We start from the raw sequence: 20,266 nt of genomic DNA on the forward strand, positions 1-20,266 counted from the left end.
CAATTGGGCTGAAAAATCACAATTACAATTACAACGACAAACTATAACCTAATGCTGCACCAGGTTCACTTAGTATAGAGAATAAATCTTGGGACTGAATCCTTTCTTTCCATTTTTATTGAATATGGCTGATTATGTTCTTTGTGAGGGACCATCAGAAAAAAAGGGCTGAAACAGGAAAGAAAAAATTGGCAACTGATCTCCATCATGTCAGGTACCCACTGCTGGCTCCCCTCCCCAGTTCCTTGGGGGAGGAACTGCTTTTTCATATTTTGTTTAGATTTGATTCTCTGGTATGATCTATTGTAACAAATACAGACCCCTACCAAGCTGAGTAAGGAATAGAAGAATTTTTATCCAGTGGGACCTATTTTCAAAAACATATGTTAAATATAAAACACTCCCAAACCCACGTATAAAACTTATAAAAAACCCACTTATACAGAACTTGAAAACTCTCGTATATAGATGGCAATATATACATGCTTAACATATAATAGGAAGCTCAACACATATTTAGTGAATTAATGCATTATTCAAATGTGCCCTCTTCTTGATCTAGAAATTCCATTTCTAGAATATATCCTTGTTTCTTTTTTTAATATAAGCTCTACAGGGGAATCCCTGGGTGGCTCAGCAGTTTGGTGCCTGCCTTTGGCCCAGGGTGTGATCCTGGAGTCCTGGGATCAAGTCCTGCATCGGGCTCCCTGTGTGGAGCCTGCTTCTCCCTCTGCCTGTCTCTGCCCCTCCCTCTCTGTCTGTCTCATGAATAAATAAATAAAATCTTAAAAATAAAAATAATATAAGCACTACAACTAACATGGAGCTTGAACTCATGATCTCTAGGATCCAAGAGTCACATGCTCTACTGACAGAGCCAGCCAACTGCCCAGAGAATATATCTTAAGGGATAATGAGACTAGTTCAAAAAAATGTAAAGCAATCAACTGGAAGCATCTAAATCTAAAAGGATTAGTTATGTTATTATAGATAATAAAAAATATTAGGCCATCATTAAAAAGGAGAACTTTGTGATAACTATTTTAAAAACTCATATTCTTAGATGAACAAAAAAAATACTTATTTTAAATATATTTTTTGTATACCTATTATGTAGGTCCCACTATTCCTTATCTAAAACACATGGGGCCAGACTATTTTGAGAATTCATAGTTTTTCAGTTTAGAAAACTAATATAAAATATTTACTATATATTTTCCAAATCCCTAGGTGAGTTCAGGTGCACCCCATGTTTGTGCACAAAACACATAAAATATTCACACTAAATGGAATAATAAAGACTAAGAGTAGTTCGACATCAATTCAAGTCAGGTCTTGCCATCAAGTGAGTCTGCATCAAACTTTGGAAATACTTTTCATTTTCAGTGCTTTCTGGATTTTGGAATTGTAGGTTAAAAAACAAGGCTTGGAAAAATACATACCAAAATGTTAGTAGTAGTTGTGAGAACAAATAGTATTTAAATCCTGTCATATTACAAAATCTGCACTGTTCTTACTCCCAAATTTTACTTAATTCCAAGTTGCTATGAGACCACTAGCTTACATTAAAGGCAATTATAACAAATAGCTCACAAACTGTCACTGCATCACCCATGATGTTAAAGGATGTCACTGCTATCCTTTTTTATGAAGACCCACTAAAGAAGAATACCCACTGATCTCTAAACCAAAACAACTATGACTCTTATAATCAACTGTCTGTTCTTATGTCACAAACAGTAAAGGGATATTTCACAAGCTTTTTGAGTTAGATGCTAGAGAACTGAGATCTAAGTTTGTGACTCATTCTCAGAATTTATTTTTTTTTTATTTTATTTATTTATTCATGAGACACACACACACACACACACACACACACAGAGGCACAGACACAGACAGGCAGAGAGAGAAGCAGGCTCCATTCCATGCAGGGAGCCCGACGTGGGACTCGATCCCGGGTCTCCAGGACCACACCCGGGACTGAAGGTGGCACTAATCCACTGAGCCACCCGGGCTGCCCTCTGCTTCATTTTAAACTCATACTATTTCATCATACTTGAAGTACCCCTTTTTATAAACAAGACACAACATAAATATTGCTTTATATTTTTACAGCTTAGTTACTGTTTTCCTACATCGTGCTTATAATTTATTCATGTGTATATTTGTCTGTCTCCAATCTTTTTCCATGCTAGAATGCAGGCTCCAGGAGGCCAAGGGTTTTGTTTTGTTCACTGCTGTATCCTTAGAATCTAGGATAATGTTCACATCTATATTAATAATACTTGCAAAATGGAATTATCATGAAAAGAGACCAATTCTGTCTTATGCCATACTGTTACATAACTTCTTAAATGAAAATTGATCTTTAGTCTACATGATCTTTGACATTTTCACATTTGTCTACGAGAGGGCAAATATACTCATGGAAAAATTCCAGGATTTAGGGACTTTCTACAAACCTACATGCATGATTGGTTGGTTCAATCCTGGATCTTATTCCCTACAAAAATATTCTGGAATACACAAAAGGCACCATATGCCCGAAGATAATAATTAAATTTATTTATGATTGGAAAAATCTGCAAACAGCAAAATATTCAATGATAGTAAAATATTTAAACAAATAATAGTACAACCATATCATGTTAATCATACAGCCATTAAAAATTACTTGTGAAGATTTTAATAACATGAGAAAACACTGATAACATAGTAAATGAAAGAAATCATAAGATAAATTAAATACACACTGTGAGCTCAACCTAAACAAACATATTGTAAGTATATTATATAAATATATATGAATATATGAATATATTTATATATTACATGTAATATAAATACTAATATAAAATATCATTAATATAAATATTAATGATCTGCCCCATTTCTGTCTTTACTTTTCTCTGCATTTTCCAAATTTTGTATAATCAACACCAATAATTTTAAAACCAAAAAAGAAAAATTTTGTAACCCAGAGGTGACAAAAGTCTTTGTGTCATTGTCCTTAAAATCTTTAAAAATTCTATTAATTTATTTGAGAAAAATAAGCACCTTATTTATAACATAAAATAACAAAGCCCTGCTAAACAAAAGCAAAACTGTACCTTCACTGCTACATGAAGTTTTGCTGTTTTCTTGGATGGCCCTGAGGCTTCATATGTTGTACCGTCCACATCTACAGACATTGTGAAGACTGGGGCATGGACAGGGCCGGACTGAGACAAGAGCTTATACTGAAGCCCAGGCCTGATCTGATTTAGCCTCATTAGTGCATTCATAAGGTCTATTGCTTTACTATCCAGAACTGTTTAAAACAAAAACAAAACAAAAAATGAGATCAGAAATTAAATCATTTTGCTTTTAATCTATGCATCTGTAGATTCTGAAAGACCACTATTAATTCACCAGGTTTTAAAAAGCAAGAATTTGAAAACATATATATACAATTTCACTTCATCAGTGATTCTAAAATTACTTAAATTATACTAACATCACTATATAAGTGACATGTCACTATATAAGTGACATCAATTTAGTTTGTCAATACTAATATATCTTAAGCAATGAAGCTTGAAAACGAAAGTTATCCAATCATCAATTTCTCATATAAGATATATTTTTAAAACTCCAATTCAATCAAATTCTTCACTTGGTAATTTTTATTTTCCTGTCTGAAACTACAAATCTTTTCTAGCTCATATCTCTAAGAATAAAGATTTTTATATACTTTTCCTTAAGTTTCGTTTCATCTTCTTATTGGGATCTTTATCATCCCCTAATCCATCTTCAAATGGCCTCTTCAGAGCTGAAGACCCAGCACCTAAAAAAATTATTAGAGATTCATTATCAGTAAAAACAATGAATCTACTTACTCAACCAAATGTATCTAGTATGTTCAGGAAGGAAAATCTTAGGAATCACAAAGACCACAGTACTCTCACTGATCAATTAAATTACTACATATATATACATATATATATACATATATACACACATATATATACATATATATACATATATACATACACACACACACACACATATATAATATCCCTTTAATTCAACCCCAGGTGAGGGGTTGAATTAAAAATATGGTAGAGATTAAGGAGTACACTTGTCACAAGCACCAGATAATGTATGGAATTGTTGAATCACCGTATTTTACACCTAAAATGAATATATATATATATATATATATATATATATATATATATATCCCTATATATATACACAATAGTATACTATCCCTTTATATATTTATTTTCCTATTTATTCAGATGTATTAATAAACATTCACACAAATATCTTTATATTTTTTACACCTATAAATATACATGAACATAAAAAAGTCTAGAAAGATATATATCAAAATTATAAAGGTAACTATCTCTAGTGGAAGAGTTTTTGATTTTTGTCTTTTCAGATATGTCTATAATTTAACATTTATTATTTCTATAAATTTTTTAAGGCCATGCACTAAAATCTTATGCTTTTGGAACTCTATTTCTCACACTACAAACCATTCTTTTGTCTGCCTATTCAAACCCTACTCAAGATTTTATTTACATAATCAAAATTATGTAGTACTGCCATAAAAACAGACACACAGATCAATGGAACAGAATAGAAAACCCAGAAATAAACCTACAACTATATGGTCAATTAATCTTCAACAAAGCAGGAAAGAATATACAGTGAGCAAAAGGATAGTATCTTCAACAAATGGTGTTGGGAAAACTGGACAGCCACATGCAAAAGAAAAAAACCGGACCACTTTCTTATACCATACACAAAGATAAATTCAAGACAGATTAAAGACCTAAATATGAGACCCTAAACCATAAAAATCCTAGAAGAGAACACAGGAATAACCTCTTTGACATTGGCCATAGTAACTTTTTCCTAGATAGGTCTCCTGAGGTAAGGGAAACAAAAACAAAGATAAACTACTGTGACTACATTAAAATAAAAAGCTTCTGCACAGCAAAGGAAACAGTCAACAAAACTAAAAGGCAACCTATGGAATGAGAGAAGATATTTGCAAATGACATATCTGATAAAGGGTTAGGATCCAAAATATATAAAGAACCAACACAATTCAACACCCAAAAAACAGATAATCCAATTAAAAAATGGGCAAGGATGCCTGGCTGGCTCAGTTGATGGAGTATGCAACTTAATCTCAGGGTTGTGAGTTCAAGCCCCATGTTGGGTGTAGAGATTACCTTAAAAAAAAAAAAAAGGACAGAAGACATTTCTCCAAAGAAGACATATAGATGGCCAACAGATATATGAAAAGATGCTCAACATCACTCATTATTAGAGAAATGCAAATCAAAACTACAACAGATATCACCACACACCTGTCAGAATGGCTAAAATCAAAAACAAAAGAAACAAGTGTTGGCAAAGATGTGGGGAAAAAAGGAACCCTCTCCACCGCTGGTGGGAATGCAAACTGGTGCAGCAACTATAGAAGATAAGTGTAGGGGGTCCTCAGAAAATTTTAAATATAGAACTACCCTATGATTCAGCAATCATGCTACTGGGCTACCCAAAGAATACAAAAACACTAATTCAAAGGTATCCACACACACTGATGTCTATAGAAGCATATTTCAAACAGCCAAGATATGGAAGTAGTCCAAGTATCCATCAATACCTGAATGGATAAAGATGTGGTGTGTATGTGTATGTGAATATATAGAGGTATATTTCATTCTTTTATATTATATATATATACATACACACACACACACACATATATATATACATATACACACACATACATATAATAATGGAATATCATTCAGTCATAAAAAAGAATTAAATCTTGTCATCTGCAATGACATGAGTGAAGCTAGAAAGTATAATGCTAAGCAAAATAATTAAAGACAAATACCATATGATTTCACTCATGTAGAGTTTAAGAAACAAAACAAATGAGCAAAGGGAAAAGAAGAGAGAGAGAGAGGGATCAAGAAACAGACTCTTAAAATTACAGAGAACAAACTGATGGTTACCAGAAGGGAGGGAGATGAGGTGAGGGGTTGCATTAAATATATGATGGGGGGATCCCTGGGTGGCACAGCGGTTTAGCGCCTGCCTTTGGCCCAGGGCGTGATCCTGGAGACCCGGGATTGAATCCCACGTCAGGCTCCCGGTGCAATGGAGCCTGCTTCTCCCTCTGCCTATGTCTCTGCCTCTCTCTCTCTCTCTATGACTCATAAATAAAAAAAAAAAAAAAAAAAAGTTAAATATATGATGGGGATTAACGAGTGCACTTGTCACAAGCACCAGATAATGGAATTGCTGAATCACTATATTTTACACCTAAAATGAATATAACACTGTAAATTAACTAATGGGAATTAAAAACTTAAAAAAGATTTTATTTACAGTTCATCTTCTCCCTAAAGTTTTCTTCATCTTTCCTCTCATCTCAACTTTCTAAAATAATTTCTATGGTATCAGACTCAAAGTGTCATATATAGTCTTATGCCATTGCCTATTCATATATAGAGATCTTGTATTTTCACTAAACTCAATGAACATCAAAGATACTTCCTCCTTGTATCTTATAAACTATCTAACATAAAACTTATACACAGTATAATGGATATGGAACAAAAACTGATCAATCAATTTCTTGAATAAAGCAACTAACTAATGACAATTTCAGGCATAAGGGAAGAACATGGCTATCCAAGTTAAAAATAATCAGGGAAAAGCTTATCAGTATGTGTAAGGACTTTAAAAAGAACTTTATGTCTTCAACTCAAAAGTTCATTGTTGGGTTTTTCCAAAAGGAAAGCTATCTCAAGAGATTCATTCCATAGGATTTCCAGATACTTCTAGTGAAACACTGTAATATTACTGAAATTAACTATGTATTTTCTGGTCAACAAGATTTACTGTGCCTTGCAATAAACATTGACTTCAGCATTTGCTTGAGTCAATACTTACCACTCAGGTCAATCAATCTTGATGTTCTTTTTCAACAAAAACAGTATTTGTTTATATCTGCTTAGTATTGTATTTCACTTGCATTACTTATGTAACTGTGAGTGTGCCAGTTTCCCAGAATGGAGTTCTTACAAGATAAAAGTTAAAAGGAATCATGCCTATTTAATCGCTCTCCAACTCATTAAGTTACATTAAAAACTGTTTCCTGATTGCTTGGAAATCACAAGCTAGTTTATATATACAGGTCTATTCTCTAAATCCTGCAGTTACATAAACAGAGTTCCAGGGATTAAGCTTCATTCTACTATTCCAGCCCCAGGGTTGTAAAATCTGGTGTTAATCATAATAGTAATATGAGAGGAAAAAAAATAGGCCTCCTTTACAAAAAGCAAGTCATTTTCAATTTCTACAATATCTAGAAATGAGAAATATCATTTGAGAGGCAACAATTTTGAAAAATAATACATGGGTATTTACCATATGCTTACCTTAACTGTAAATGTCTTCACTTAAATATATTAATTTATTTAAACCTCACAAGCACCTATAAAGCCTGTACTTTTATCATAATTTCATTCTTACATTCATTCAGCAATAAATATTAACTGGGCATTTTCTGTTCTTTTTAAGAGAGACAGAGAGAGTGGGGAGGGAGAGGCAGAAGGAGGCAGGGGAGAGAGAGAATCTTAAGCAGGCTCCATTCCCAGTGTGGAGCTGACGTGGGGCTAGATCTTATGACCCTGAGACCATGACCTGAGCCAAGATCAAGAAGCAGACATTCAACCAACTGAGCCCCCCAGGTACCCCTAATTGAGTATTTCCTATGTGCAGGACAATTTTAGGTGCTAGACATATAATGGGACAAAACAATGTCTCCAAGAGTTTACACATTGTGGTGGAAACTAATTACATGTTGTGTGATGGTCAGCAAAATGGAGAAAAATAAAAGGCTTGTGGAGGTGGAGGCGTTGCTATTTTTTTTTATTTTTATTTTTTCAGATTTTATCTACTTATTCATGAGAGGCACAGAGACAGAGGCAGAGATACAGGCAGAGGGAGAAGCAGGCTCCCTGCAAGAAGCCTGATGAGGGACTCCATCCCAGAACCCAGGGATCACACCTTGAGGTGAAGACAGACTCTCAACCACTGAGCCACCCAGGTGTCCCAGGTTGCTATTTTATGTGTGGTATTCATCAGCCTGGTCAAGAGATATCACAGATAAGGTTACCCTTAGATGAAGGCCTGATGAAAATAACAGAATGAGCCATTCAGCAATATGGGGGGGGGGGGGGGGGGGGGGAAGAGTCCCAGGCAGAGAAAACAGCAAGTACAAAGGTCTTAAGAAAAATCATAAACCCCTGAGCAGTTGGAGTAGCCTAAACAAGAAGGGAATGATTACAGAAGATGAGGAGGGAGTGTAGTTGTCAACCCTTGCTATCACTTAGAGGAACTTTTACAAAATACTGAAGTTCCGCTACGCAGTATGAGAAAGTAAGTAAATTCAAAAAGCCTTCCTGAGAAGAATTAGAAAAGCTAAATAAAATGTAGAAAAAACATCTATTCCTGGACATTAAAGAACTGTGGAGTCAAGATCTGAGACATAATGGAAACCCTGCACTAGAGGCACATTTCCCCTAGATACATCTTCCAAGTCCAGGAGAAGCCACTAAGAACTGAACACAGTAACTTTTAGCAGCACTCAGGGGTCAAAACCTGAGATGCACCAAGCAAAGAAGGCCTGCTGAATCCGCCACACTGCGAGTTGGACCTCTGCAATGTCATACACTAGAAGTAAATAAAGTAGTAACAGTCTGAATCTCCTATGGATTCAAGCTCAGTGTCAAACCACCTTAATCCTTGATTGCATTCAAAAGATCCAGGATCAAAAAAAAAAAAAGATCCAGGATCGCCAATTCCACAAGCCATCGCCCAGTAACGTAAATCCTCCAAGATATCATTACTCTAGGGTTTTTTTTTTTTTTTAATTTTTATTTATTTATGATAGTCACAGAGAGAGAGAGAGGCGCAGAGACACAGGCAGAGGGAGAAGCAGGCTCCATGCACCGGGAGCCCGATGTGGGATTCGATCCCGGGTCTCCAGGATCGCACCCTGGGCCAAAGGCAGGCGCCAAACCGCTGCGCCACCCAGGGATCCCACTCTAGGGTTTTAAATTCTCTACAACTGTTCACTTAATGTCTCCAGCACTCATAATAACTAAGTAGGTGAGAAGACATGATATTGTGATCAAAAATCAAGAAGGAGCAGACAACGGAAGAGACCCAAAAGGGACCCAGATGACTGAGCTTTCAAAAACACATTTGATTAAAAAGAATGATTAGGGGACGCCTGGGTGGCTCAGTGGTTTAGCGCCTGCCTTCGGCCCAGGGCGTGATCCTGGAGTCCGGGTATTGAGTCCCACATTTGGCTCCCCACAGGGAGCTTGCTTCTCCCTTTGCCTATGTCCGCCTCTCTGTGTGTCTCTCTCATGAATAAATACATAAAATCTTAAAAAAAAAAAAAAAAAAAAGAATGATTAGAATGCTCAAAGAGAGACAGATACAGACAACAGGAATTTATGCAAAAAATCTGAAACTATAGGGGTGCCTGAGTGGCTCAGTCGGTTGAGCATCTGCCTTCAGCTCAGGTCGTGATCCCAAGGTCGTGGGATCGAGTCCCATGTGGGGCTCCCTGCTTAGCAAAGGAGTCTGCTTCTCCCTCTCCTCTCCACTCATGCTCTCTCTCTCTCTCTCTCTCAAATAAATAAATAAAATTCTTTATTTAAAAAAATCTGAAACTTTATAGAAATGAAAAATACAGTATAAATTTAAAACTGACAGACCTGCAAGCAGAGACAATCCACTATAGAAAGGAAATGACATACAAGTTAACCAAAAACTATAGTACAGGTATATAAGATTTAAACAACAAAATAAACAAATGTGACCTGACATATAAAGAACATTCTGACCACCAACTGTAGAATATACATACCTTTTTCAGAGTATGAATCATTTACAAAAACCACGTACAGGGCCAAAAAATAAGTCTCAAGAAATATCGAAGGACAGAAATCATACAAAACATGTTCTTAGATCTCAGAATAAGAACTCAAAAATAAAGAGATAAATCGGAAATCCTCATTTGTCTGGAAATGAAGCAATGACATCTAAATGGCTTATATGTCAAAGAGCTGATAACAAGGGAAAATAATAGTTTTAACTGAGAATGAAAATACTCATGTCAAAAGAGCGTAGGGGCACCTGGGTTAGGCATCTGCCTTCCACTCAGGTCATGATCGAACTTTGTGTTGGCTCAGTAGTTAGTCTGCTTCTCCCTCTCCCTCTGTTCTCTCTTGTTCTCACTCTCTCTCAAGTAAATAAATAAATCTTAAAAAAAAAAAAAAAAAAAAAAGATGTAATGTGAGGCACCCCAGTGGCTCAGTCGGTTAAGTATCTAACTCTTTTTTTTTTTTGTAAAGATTTTATTTATTTATTCATAGAGATGCAGAGACAGAGAGAGAGAGGCAGAGACACAGGTAGAGGGAGAAGCAGGCTCCATGCAGAGAGCCTGATGTGGGACTCGATCCCGGGTCTCCAGGATCACGCCCTGGGCTGCAGGCGGCGCTAAACCGCTGCGCCACTGGGGCTGCCCTCTAACTCTTGATTTCAGCTCAGATCGTGATCTCAGGGTCTTGAGACCAAGCCCCATCTCTAGCTCTGCACTCAATAGAGAATCTGCTCGAGATCCTCTCTGTCCCTCTCCTTCTGCCCGCACTCACCACACTTGCCCATGCTCTGAAATAAATCTTAAAAAAAAAAGAAAAGAAAAACAAAAAAAAAAAAAAAGAAAACAAAAAAAGCGTATGAGGCACTTCGAAGACTCAGTCCCTTGAGCATCTGCCTTCAGCTTGGGTCATGATCTCATGATCAAGCCCCTCATCCAGCTCCCTGCTCCACAAGGAGTCTGCTTGTCCCTCTCTCCCTCTGCCCCTCCCCTCCACTTGTGCTCTCACTCGAGTTCTCTCTCTCAAATAAATTTTTTTTTAATTTTTATTTTATTTATGATAGTCACACAGAGAGAGAGAGGCAGAGACACAGGCAGAGGGAGAAGCAGGCTCCATGCACTGGGAGCCCGACGTGGGATTCGATCCCGGGTCTCCAGGATGGCGCCCTGGGCCAAAAGCAGACGCCAAACCACTGCACCACCCAGGGATCCCCAATAAATTCTTAAAAAAAAAGAGGGGATCCCTGGGTGGCTCAGTGGTTGAGCGTCTGCCTTTGGCCCATGGCGTGATCCCGAAGACCTGGGATTGAGTCCCGCGTCAGGCTCCCTGCATGGAGCCTGCTTCTCCCTCTGCCTGTGTCTCTTCCTCTCTGTGTCTCTCATGAATAAATGAATAAAATCTTTAAAAAAAAGGGGGGGGGTGTAATGCACACAAATCTGGGCTTAAAATGGAAAATTTACAGTCTAAGTAGTATATATGATAAAATAAGAGACCAAAAGAGATAAATAATTTCAGCTATCTCAAAAAGTTAAAAACAAAAAATACCAGCAAATTAAACTCAAAGAAGGTTGTGAGGAAAAATAAAGGAGCACAGATCAGTGAAACAGAACGTCTATTTCACTATATTATCAGAATACAATCAACAAACTCATATTGATTTTTTTAAAAGATCTATTTATTCTAGAGAGCGTATGCAGGTGCGAGCAGAGGGAGAGGCAGAGGGAGAGAATTTCAAGCAGACTCTCCTACTGAGTGCAGAGCCTGACTTAGCTCAATCTCACAACCTTGAGCTCATGACCTGAGCCAAAACCAAGAGTCAGATGCTCAACCCACTGAGCCACCCAGGTGCCCCCAAAGTTGACTTTTTTGAAAAGATTCATTAAACTGACAAACCTTTAATGGGAGAGATCAGGGAGAAAAAAGGAGGTATAAAATGTATACAAGAGGTGTCCACTAAAGGGACACCTGGATGGCTCAGTTGGTTAAACATCTGCCTTTGGCTCAGGTCATGATCCTGGGGTCCTAGGAGCCAGCCCTAAGTTGGGCTCCCTGCTCAGTGGGTAGCCTGCTTCTCCCTCTCCACTCCATTCTTGCTCTCTCTCACTATCTCTCTCTTTCTCAAATAAATAACAAAAAAAAATCTTTAAGAGCACATCACTAAAAATACTGCAAACAACAGAAAAATAAGATCTTTAAACTACTTTATTTTTAAATTTGGACAAAATGGACAAAGTCCCAGAAAAACACAATTTACTAAAACTTTGATAAGAAGATAACAGCCCTTTCCCTATTAAGGAAATTAGATCTATAATTTAAAACCTTCCCACAAAGAAAACCACATGCCCAAAAGGCTTTGCTGATAAATTCTCCCAAACATTTAAGGAAGAAATAACATCAATCTTACACAAACTCTTCCAAGGAACAGAAAAAGAAGGGACAGTTCCCAGCTCACTTGGTAAGGCCAGCATAACCTTAGAGCCAAAACTTAACAAAACATTAGAATAAAGGAAAACTGCCAACCAAGACAAAAAACAAAAATTTGTGTTTCTGTTAACTGTTCACAAAAACCTACACAAGATTGTTTGTAGCAGCTTTATTTATAATAGCCTGAAACTGAAAGCAAACAAAATGTCCTACAATAGGTGCATGGTTAAATCAACTCTGGCTCACTCATGCCATAGAATACTACCCAAAAGTCAAAAGAAAAGAACTGGGGATACACAAAAACCTGGGTAGATCAAAGGGAATTATGCTAGGAAGGGTGGGCGGGGGCGGAGGGGGGGGGCTCTCAAAAGATCACATACTGTATAATTCAAATCATATAAAATCACTGATATGTAGAAAAATGCATGGTATCCAGGGCTGGGGGGGGAGGGGGGAGATGGTTGAGGGGAGAGAAGTGAGTGTGGCTGCAAAGGGGCAACAGGAGAGAGACCTTGGTGGCAGTAAAATAGTTCTGTATCTTGATTTTGACACTAGTTACACAAATCTACACATGTAATAAAAATGGCATAAAATGTATCAATGTCAATTTCTTGGTTTTGAAAGCATACTACAGTTACATAAGATGTAACTTGAGAGAAACTGGGTGAAGGGTACATGCAATATCTCTGTACTATTTCTGTAACTTCCTGTAAATCTGTAATTATTTCCAGATAAAAAGAAGAAAGGAAGAAAGAACTGCAGCTTTATTGAAAACAGACAACAGGGGCAAGCAAGGGCAAAGGTAGGAAGACCAGAAAGAAAAGACAACTGCAATAATCCGGGTAAGAGATGATGACAGTGTAGGTCAGGATAATAATAGTGAAGAAGTTAAAGAAATAGCTGAATTCTGCACATATTTTGAAAGTAAAAAACACAGGATTTATTGATGATCTGGATCAGAGTGAAAGAAAGACAGGATTCAAGGGTGAAGGTGTCTGACCTGAGCACAGAGATAGAGTTTTCAATGACTGGGTCAAAGATAACTATGGAAAGAGCATATCAGAGGCAGGGTAAGAACAGGAAATTGGATATAAGACATCTTAAGTTTGAGGTGTCTCTTAGACATGCAGAGGCACTGAGGAGGCAGTCAGAGGCTGGTAGCTAGGGGCTGGTAGTAATATACAGATGTGTGTGTGTATATATACACTTCATATATTCAATACATATATATTTATAACAATATATACAAATTTCATGACAAGGGACTCCATGAAGGTGTAAATAAAGAGAAATAGTCTGAGGACTGCACCCTGGGACACTCAAATATTCAGAAATCAGGAAGATGGGGAAAAGCCAACAACGCTGAGGAGAGGCCTGTGTGGCTAGAAACACCAAGAGAAAGTAATGACCTAGAAGTCAAATGAGAAGTAGTATTTCATGTCAGAAAAAGTGTGTGACAATGACAAATGCTGCGGAGGATATAGGGCATCAGGAATTTCCATACACTGCTGGTATGTAAACTGATATATATAACCATTTACTAAATCGTATGCCAGTCTGCAGTAGCTCCTGGATATATACCCAAGGAGGCACATAATAAAATGCTCACAGCAATATTGCTGGTGGATGCCAAAAAATGAAAAGACTCCAAATGTCCTGCAAAAGTAGACGGACAAGTTGTAGTACATTCATAATGGATACTACATAGCTACCAAAATGAACAAATATTAGCTATACACAGCAACATGAATGTACCCCAATCTTTCTGGACAAAAAGAAGCCAATAACAAAAGATTAAATTGTTTGACTCTCTTTCTGTAAAATTCTGGGCAATAAACAGGAAAGCATACACAGGTGGGAAAGCTATAAAGAAAATCAAGGAAATGCTTATCAAAAAGTCAGGAATGATTAGTAAGGTCATGGGGAGAGAGGTGATACGGAGAGATAAATAGATGCTTTCTGAGAAGCTAACAGTACTTCTTTTTTTAAAAAAAAAAAGTATCTTATTTATTTATTCATGAGAGACACAGAGAGAGAGGCAGAGACACAGGCAGAGGGAGAAGTAGGTTCCATGCAGGGAGGCAGACATGGGACTCGATCCCGGGACCCTGGGGTCATGGCCTGGGCTGAAGGCAGACGCTCAACCGCTGAGCCACCCAGGCTGCCTGCTAACAGTACTTCTTAACCAGGGTGGTGATTGCATGTAATTTTTTAATCATTATTTTCTAAATGATACGTGTTATTCTTTTCTGTATACATACTATATCATAAAATAAATTTGGGAGAAAAAAATGTTCATCTGCGTCAAATGTGGCTAAAAAGTTGGCTAAAATGAGGACTGAAAACTAACTGCTTAGTGAGTGTAGTAACACGAAGGTCACAACAGAGACTTTGACAAAGTGGTGAGGAAAAAACCTGATTAGAGTAAGTTTTTTAAGGGATGCCTGGGTGGCTCAGTGATTGTCTGCCTTAGGCTCCGGGCGTGATTGCAGGGTCCCACACTGGACTCTCTATGGGGAGCCTGCTTCTCCCTCTGCCTGTGTCTCTGCTTCTCTCTCTCTCTCTCTCTCTCTCTCTGTCTCTCATGAATAAATAATTTAAAAAAAAAAAGATTAAGCTTTTTAAAAAGTAAAGAAAAGGAGAAAGAATAAACCACTCTTTCCAAAAGTACTATTTATAAGCAGAAAATGGGACTCTGTTGGAGGTAACTGCAGAATCGGAGTGGAATTTGGTTTCATCTTTCATTTTTTTTTAAAGAGTTTATTTATTTGAGAGAGAAAGTATGTGTGTGTGTGGGGGGGGGGGGGAGTAAGAAGAGGGGAGGCAGAGAGAGAGGAAGTAGGCTCCCTGCTCAGCAGGGGCTTGATCCCAGGGCCTAAGATCATGACCTCAACCCAAGGCAGACACTTAACCAGAATGAGCCAAGGCCCTGGTTTCTTCTTTCAAATGGGAGACACTACAGCAGATTTTTATGCTGATGAAAATAATCCAGTACAAAGTGAGGAGTTGATGCTAGTTAGAAAAGAAAGAATTGCTGGAATAATGTCTACTTGTAGGCAAGGAGGATGGGATAAAGTAAACAAACAGAAAGACTGGTCTTATGAGCCTGGATAGTCTATCCACAGTCAAGGAAATACATAGGTCCTTCGAGCAAACAAAATCATCAGATGAGAGTAAGTGTTGGAAGACGAAGTATGAAATGAGAAGAGAACAGTTATCTAAGAAAACTATAGAGAACTCTAGAACTTACAGAAGAAGGATTGCCAGACAAAACAAATGGTCTACCTAATGATATTTATACCTGAGATCTAAAGGGAAAAGTCAAGATGACTGTATTTTTCCTCCAACAATGTTCAACAGCCTGGTCTAGGCACAGAGTCGGATTTCCCCAGAGTTAGACTTGTGCCAGGAAGATAGGATCAAGGAAGTGAAGGCATGTACTAGGAAGTGATCATAATGACAGACTGTGGAATATAAGCAGAGGAGGGACAGAAGAGAGAACATGAAGGACTATGAAAAGGTATCAGAATAAGTGGTGAGGCACTCTCTCCAGAGAACTGGAGTAGGGGGTACTAGTTGATGACAAGAGGCAGTTAGAAGTGGGATTCTTGAAAATAAGATGATGGAAAGAATATAGTTACTGAAGACAGGTCTAGAGTATGTCCACAGAATGGGTAACTGAGGTAGGAATTAAGGGGAAGGGGAAGTCAGGAAATTAATAAGTCAAAATTCTGGGGAAAATTGTCTGAGTGCATAGTAAAATCGCCAAGAATTGGAAGAATAAAGTTTAAATGCCAATGTTAAGAAGCTACGTGCTAAAAACATGAAGATATGAGAAAGAAGGCCATATGGGTCTGGAGGCAACGGCCATGGTCCCCTCCTCCTATTGCTAAGGCACAGATGGGTAAGTGACTTGTCCAGCTCATGCAGTCAGTAACTGATAGTGCTTGAATGGAAACACTGACAGTGTGGTTCTATTTTATTTTTTTTAAAAGATTTTATTTATTCATTTATGATAGACATAGAGAGCGGCAGAGACGCAGGCAGAGGGAGAAGCAGGCTCCATGCCAGGAGCCCGATGTGGGACTCAATCCTGGGACTCCAGGATTGTGCCCTGGGCCAAAGGAAAGCGCCAAACCACTGAGCCACCCAGGGATCCCGTGTGGTTCTATTTTAAGCTATAAATTGACAGAACAACAGTTTCCAAACTTTTGAGAAAGATGTTTAAAGTTAAAAAAAAACAAAAAACCCTAAACCACATAACAGTAGATATACTTTTACTATCTAGTGAAAGAAAAAACCAAACCAAAGGAGCTTCTATGAATTTAGTTATTCAAGCAAAATTTTCCATACTAATCACAAGAATATAAGTATTTGAAAATTTTATTCAATTCACAGACAGTGCCCTAATGTCACATGACTATGTGAATCCCCTTCAAAAAATCTTTGCCCTCTCCCCACAAAACCTCTGCTGCTGGGCAGCCCCAATGGCCCAGTGGTTTGGCACTGGCTTCAGCCTGGGATATGATCCTGGAGACCCAGTATTGATGTCAGGCTCCCTGCATGGAGCCTGCTTCTCCCTCTGCCTGTGTCTCTGCCTCTCTCTCTCTCTGTCATGAATAAATAAAATCTTTAAAAAACAAAAAACTCTGCTGCTTTGTGAGCACCCTCTGGAAGAAGGTGGCTTTCATTCCACAAACATTTACTGAGCTTCGGTTTTTAAGTTATAGTAGAATCTGGAGAATTCCTGATCCCTGAGAAGTTTACAGCATTAGGCAGTGATTCTCAAATTTTTAATCTCAGAACCACTTTAGCCTCTTAAAAAAATTACTGAACACTCAAAGAGCTTTGTTTTGTGGGTAATATTTACCAATATTTAACATACTAGAAATTAAAACAATTTTAATATAAGATTACACAAAAATCATTGTGTAATGATTGTGTAATCAGGCAGCAGACTGAACATAAACCTCACAATGCAGCTAGGAAAGTGTTGCAGCTACAATTGTGTGGTATTTTTTTTTTTATTGTCTTGTCCTAAATTTGTACATCCTGTATAAAATATGAATGTTCCCCAAATAAACTATGATTGTTTCCAGTATAATATATGAATGTTTCTGAGAAGAAACTCTAAATAGTTAAGAAGTTAACCTGTTGAAGATACCAAATAATGGTGTAACTGGACAACCTTAAAATTAGCATAGAGAACAATCCTTTGTTATTTTTTTTTTCCTTTGTTATTTTTTAGTGATCCACCAAGAATGAGAGGACATTATATAGTCAGATAATAATATTCTTGTCTACTTTACTCTTTCTGTATGGTTACGAATTTTTTTTTAACTTCAATAAAAACATGCATCTTAAATGGGAAAAAAGCCAGAATGATGCTATCACATGTCACATGCAGCCTCAGGAGAACTGTACACTCATGAGACAAAGAATGGAAAACACACACACACACACACACACACACACACACACACTCAAAACCCTTAGTATTATTATGAAACAGTTTTGGTTTTGTGGATTCCCTGAAAAGTATTTTAACCCAATGGAATTCTATTGTTTAAATAAATAGATTGTGCCATCACACTACTTTTGTCATATAAAAATTATTAGAATAATATCCATTGTGGGAGATGGCCTGAGTCCCAGGTGAAGAATAACTAGTGCTACTTTCTTGCATAACAGGAGATGGGGGTGGGGGGGGCACCAAGGGTTGGGAGAAGACCTGTATTGTGCACAATGAGTTAAGTGATTCATGTCTAAGTAATCCAGGCACTGAGTTGAGCATTTTAATCTGACATCAGCCAATAAAGTAGGGGTAATATCCATACAGAGAGAAATGAACCCCTAAAGCTAGTAGTAAGTAGTGGAGCTCTGACTAGAACCAACCAAGGTCATACTGACCCCAGAGCCTGTGCTCTGTCTATTGAAACTGTGAGTTCAGACAGACTAGGTCAAATGGAATAGCCCTAAATTTTCCAGTATACTTTTCTCCTCCTCTGGATCTTTCCCTTTTTTAGTTATATAACACCTCCAAGCAGGACAAAGACTAACTTGGTCAGTGACTGTGATAACATCTCCTCTCAGCTTATGGCTCATCTTTTTCACTTCAACTAGAGGTTCTCAAAGGGTCCCTAAATCTGTGCAGTACAATGGATAGACTGGAATCTGGCCAACTTAACTAAGTGAGCTTGTCACTACTAAGAATAAATGATATTAAGCTGATGTTACTGATGGGACATAAGAAAGTCAGGAAGAAAAGCAACACATGACTTGGATTAACAATAAAGTTCCCTCTGCTCTAATAAGAGACGCAGTGCATGACCATTTCCACCATTGCCCAGATCCACCCCCAATAAAATACTCACCTTCTTTATCAGTAACTGACCAGGAATATTTCTGAAAAGGCTTACTAGATGGAAGGGGGTCCATCTCCAGCACTTTATAAATCTGGCCAAAGGCTGAGAGTCTGAGTGCATGCTAAAGAACAAAAGATTATATTTATTCATAAATTTCAATGGCCATTAATAAAGCCTTCAGTACATGTAACTAAAAAGACACTCATTAAATGCTATCCTTATGATGGCAAAAGTCCCTAATAACATGCAAGAAAAAAGTGTTTACATAGAATAATTCAGAAAATAAAGTTATGATCTCCCTCTAATAGATCACTGTTGACAGGCCCCATCTTCTACCTGTGCGCTGTGGGTAATATCCTCCTTTTGCTGGATGGTCATATAGCTCAGAGCATCTGTTGGGTCTCGCTCACAAGGATCATGTAAACCAGGACCCCCTTTGGTAAAGGCAAAAGAAAAACACAAGCCACTTAGAACTGAGTTTAAAATTCCATGAACTAACACAAAAGAGAGAAAAGAATGTAGAGAATAAGAAATAAAAAAGCTGAAGAACTAGGTTAAAAGTATGCTCAATTAAATGGAATAAAAAGGACACTCTCATTTTCAATATGTTAACACTTAAATGTCCTTATTATACTGGAAGTCACTTACATATTTAAGGACAAAATTGGGTCTTACTCTAAGAATTTAGAAACAGTAGGATGAACCATCCCAGATCTTTAAAGGGATTACATATGTAAAATAAGACTAAATTTAATTTTTCCAAATTAAACACCAGACTGCAAACATAATGAACTTCATACATTTTAACCAAACACCTACATTTTCAAATTCAGGACTCTTGGTAAAGCAAATTCATAGCAGACACAGTATCTTATTAGTACCTTTTATGTTAGTACATATAAAACATAAATTACAGTTATTGAAAGAGAGTTTTATAGCACTTTCCCAACATTCAAACATTCTAGTTGCTAACATTCCAAGCAAAACACCTACGCATCATTTTCCTGTGCAGAGGATAAATTTAGCACATATTTAGAAAAGTAAACTAAAATGAAATGTTTCTGATTCTTCTGCCTCCAGAGTTTGAAACCCTTACCAGGAAGTAGTATTCCAGATGCCAAACACTCCATTACTCGTCTCAAGGCCTCCCCAGCGCCCAAAGGTCTATTACAAGTACCTATAGACTTTTCACATATAAGCTCTAGTGGCTAGAAGATATTAAATTACAAATTAGTACATGCACCAAGTGTTAAAAGGATTCCAGTTAAATGTGAGCTGACATTTCTATCTACAATGGAGGCCGAAAAGGTGAAAGTCAATTTAATATTTTGGGCCCAATTAACTTTTCCTGCATGATTATCAACTTTTACCCCAGAGTTTTAAATCAATCATTTTTGAGGTAACATATTCAAAAGACATTGTGTTACAAAAACTTGATTTTCAGTTACCCTGAAAGAATCACTTCACCAAGTTGATTTAACAAAGATTTAACAAGCTTTC

At 37.3% G+C, this 20,266-nt stretch overlaps 1 protein-coding gene across 9 annotated transcripts in view; it reads right to left on the reverse strand.

Moving 5' to 3' along the window:
* Positions 1-20,266, reverse strand: part of STRBP (spermatid perinuclear RNA binding protein) — a 148,377-nt gene that overhangs the window by 32,590 nt on the left and 95,521 nt on the right. For all 9 annotated transcript variants that reach the window (XR_013353718.1, XR_013353719.1, XR_013353720.1 and 6 more), the window contains 5 exons: positions 19,863-19,974; positions 19,103-19,200; positions 18,776-18,887; positions 3,734-3,826; positions 3,111-3,310 (listed from right to left, as the gene is read on the reverse strand). Coding sequence is in view for 6 of the 9 variants with exons in the window: in XM_077850568.1 (XP_077706694.1) it covers positions 3,111-3,310; positions 3,734-3,826; positions 18,776-18,887; positions 19,103-19,200; positions 19,863-19,974 (615 nt within the window). In the remaining 3 variants the exon portion in view is untranslated. The remainder of the gene's footprint in view (positions 1-3,110; positions 3,311-3,733; positions 3,827-18,775; positions 18,888-19,102; positions 19,201-19,862; positions 19,975-20,266) is intronic.

The sequence above is a fragment of the Canis aureus genome, chromosome 16 (assembly GCF_053574225.1).
Source record: "Canis aureus isolate CA01 chromosome 16, VMU_Caureus_v.1.0, whole genome shotgun sequence".
NCBI classification, from domain to species: Eukaryota; Metazoa; Chordata; class Mammalia; order Carnivora; family Canidae; genus Canis; species Canis aureus.